The sequence below is a fragment of the Pterocles gutturalis genome, unplaced genomic scaffold, assembly GCF_000699245.1.
Source record: "Pterocles gutturalis isolate BGI_N339 unplaced genomic scaffold, ASM69924v1 scaffold7395, whole genome shotgun sequence".
Classification (NCBI taxonomy): Eukaryota; Metazoa; Chordata; class Aves; order Pterocliformes; family Pteroclidae; genus Pterocles; species Pterocles gutturalis.
In genome coordinates this window covers 39245-42118 of record NW_010145735.1, presented here as the reverse complement: position 1 = coordinate 42118, position 2874 = coordinate 39245, and the positions used below count along the sequence as shown (strand labels likewise).

The 2874-nt window shown below is 54.8% G+C and overlaps 1 protein-coding gene across 1 annotated transcript in view; it reads left to right on the top strand.

Moving 5' to 3' along the window:
- Positions 1 to 2874, top strand: part of TTC28 (tetratricopeptide repeat domain 28) — a gene marked incomplete at both ends in the record, with an annotated part of 45286 nt that overhangs the window by 3633 nt on the left and 38779 nt on the right. The window contains one exon of the mRNA XM_010085472.1: positions 1 to 124. Coding sequence (XP_010083774.1) covers positions 1 to 124 — 124 coding nt within the window. The remainder of the gene's footprint in view (positions 125 to 2874) is intronic.

Here is a 2874-nt window from a genome sequence, read left to right as displayed (position 1 = left end):
GACGGGAGAATACCGAGCTCATGGAAATCTGGGTTCCGCATTCTTCTCCAAAGGAAATTACCGGGAGGCCCTTACTAACCACAGACATCAGCTGGTGCTCGCCATGAAACTCAAGGACAGAGAGGTAGGAAGCTTATTAAATAGACTGAATTGGGACTCAGCACCGCGTGGTTTTCTAGAGATACGAACATGTCAAAAGCCTTGTCTGTCTGCTCTGTTATTCTGAGAATTTGGAAGCAACGTGATTTCTCTTCCCAACCATTCACTTGCCCTTTGTTGGAAGAAATTATCTGTACCAGTAGGTGCAGTATGTGAGCGGCAGGATGCCTTTTGTGTCCCCCTGCCTCTAGTCTCCACGTGCCCTGAGCGGGTCGTTCTGCCACCCTCTCCCTTCCTGTCCATTTTCCCGCAGTGCACAGGCTGCAGGGTCGGGGGGTAGAAGCTGTTGCTGCGTAGGTGTCCGTACAGCAGCTCTGCCGCTGAGCCCTGGCTGTCATCAGCTCTGTTTCCCTGCGATACAGGTGCTGCTGGCTTGAACTCTCTTGGGGTGCATCCTGTGTTGTGCCTTTTCCAGATCAGTAATGAGCTAGCTCCCCATCCTGAACATTCACGCAAAACACGCTTTGTTTAAAAAGTAGTGAAAATAAAAAGAATCCATGTAAACCGGAGAATACAGTGTTGTGTAAAGTGCAGGGGCTGCTCGCACTGGGTCTGGTTTGCCTTGGTCGTTTACTGTTCAGCTCTCAAGGCGCTGCGCTGGGCTCCCGGCCAGGGATGAGCGCTGCACGGACTGGAGGTTCTGTCCCCAGGGATTTCTGCTGGAGGTTCACTGCAAGGACAGAGTTGTAATTTCAGGGCAGGCTGCAGACACCAAAGCTGTTCCCCTGCTCCGGTGGAGCCCCGCTGCTGTGGACAGCAGGCGCGCGGGTTGCGTGGGCGGTGTGGGGAGCGGCTGGAGGCAGCGGCGTGGGTAGTTCTGGGGAGGTGTAAAAACTGGGGGAGATCAGTTTCCCACTAATAAGTCATTGAAAAGATCCGTTTGAAATAGCTAAGTGCTTTACTGAAGTGTTTTATAATTTAAATACCAAGTAAGCCTGGGAGAGATGAGTCGTTCAGTGGAGTGTGGAAGGACCTGGGACTGGTGGAGGGACCTACGGGACATTTTCATGAGTATTTTACGGCTGAAAAACCTCCTGAATCACTCCTGATCTCCTTGTTTCTGTTCACGCAGAGCAGAAAAGCTGTTACTCGTCATTGTTTTTACAGTTTTCCTGAGCAGGGGTTCCTGCTCTGTGTGGCGGCTCCTCCGGGTGTTTCTCTGAGCAGCAGACCCCCCCGGCGTGGGCAGGGGGCTGCAGGAAGCAGCAGGAAGCTGGCTGCCCATGGCGAGTGCGGCAGCCCCCAGCCCTCAGGCTGGTGCATTTCCCTGCCTGCAGCCCGCTGGCTGAAACTGATCCCGAGGGTCGTCTGGGGGAATCCAGGGAATGGAGGCTGGTCAGGAGGGTTCTTAGTTTATGACACATCTGGGCACATAATTAACAGTTATTGACAACAAGTGACTACTTGGTTTAGCGAGAAAGCTGAGCTTCTTGGATTTCCTGTAGGATGTAACCACAGGAAATTAATTTGGCGCTTTCTGATGACATCATCTTAACCACAGAGCTTCCTCTGAACAAAAAGCTGTTTTTCTTGGCCTCCTGCGCAGACATTTCTGTAATGCAAATGTTATAAAGTTGCAGTAGTGCTGATGTGAATTCCACCAGAAGGGAGCTGGGTGTGCGGCTGCAGTGAGGTAATGGTTGTACCTCCAACTGCACAGAGAATGGGCTCAGGAGGTGGAGAGTGCTCCTTTGTGTGGAGGCTGCTGCCCTCGGAGGGAGCGTGGGGCTGCTGAGGCAGGCGTTGGCACCAGGGGCTTCTGCTGGATCACGAAGCTCGCAGACCCAGGAGGAGGCTGCCGAGGGTCCGGCTGCAGCGCTCGGTCTGTCCTCCCCACGCAGGCCTGGAGGAGGGAAATGGTGTCAGGAGCCTGGGGAATCAGCCAGGCTGCTCAGGTGGACGGACGGTTTGAAGCGCGTTTCTCTCCCTGGCACGGGGAGGCTGTGTGGCCCCGTTACAGGCGCCGTGTCGCAGCGAGCGCAGTCCGTGTGCCCGGACGTCGCCACTCTTTGCAGTCACCATGTGGGGAAGAGCTCAGGCTGGTTTGCCATCCTTGTGCCCAGGAAGAGGATGGAGCAGAAGGGTCTGGGATGTCTCTAGCGTCTCCGAGAGAGATCGTGGGGCATTGAACATACGGGCGGTTTCGGTCTGTGCAGGTGAAGGCTGGTTCTTAGCACGATGCTGTAGTGGCACCGTGAAGCAGCCGTCCCCAGGGTCACGTCAGTGCTCCCCGTCACAGTTAGGTGATGGGCTGGATTTTTTAACCAGCTGCAGTGGCTGCTCAAGAAATTCAGATGAGCTGATCCTGTGAGATTGTTTCTGAAAGAATTAGCAGACCTAAAAGCACAGTTGATTCAGGAAACCAGAGATCGTAAGGGACTCAGTCTTTCCTTCCGTGCGTTCTTTGCTTGCTGTGGAGCTTTGCAGATGGTCACTGTGTCAGGAGGACACCATCCTCGCAGAAGGAGGCGCAGCAGGAGAGGGGAGCGTAGGTACGACCGTCTGGAAGGACGGCTGCAGGCGCATGCAGTTGAAGAGGAAGCGGCAGCGCAGCCTGGTATCTGTCATTTCTCTGTGCAGATGAAGCAGAGCAGATTGCAGCGTGGGCTGCGCTGGCCTCCTGCAGACCCTGGGAATGTGCTCAAGTTGAGAATCCCGGTGGAGCCTCTGCTGCTGCTCTCACGACGGCGTCTCCTGTTCTGGCTGAAGCGCAGC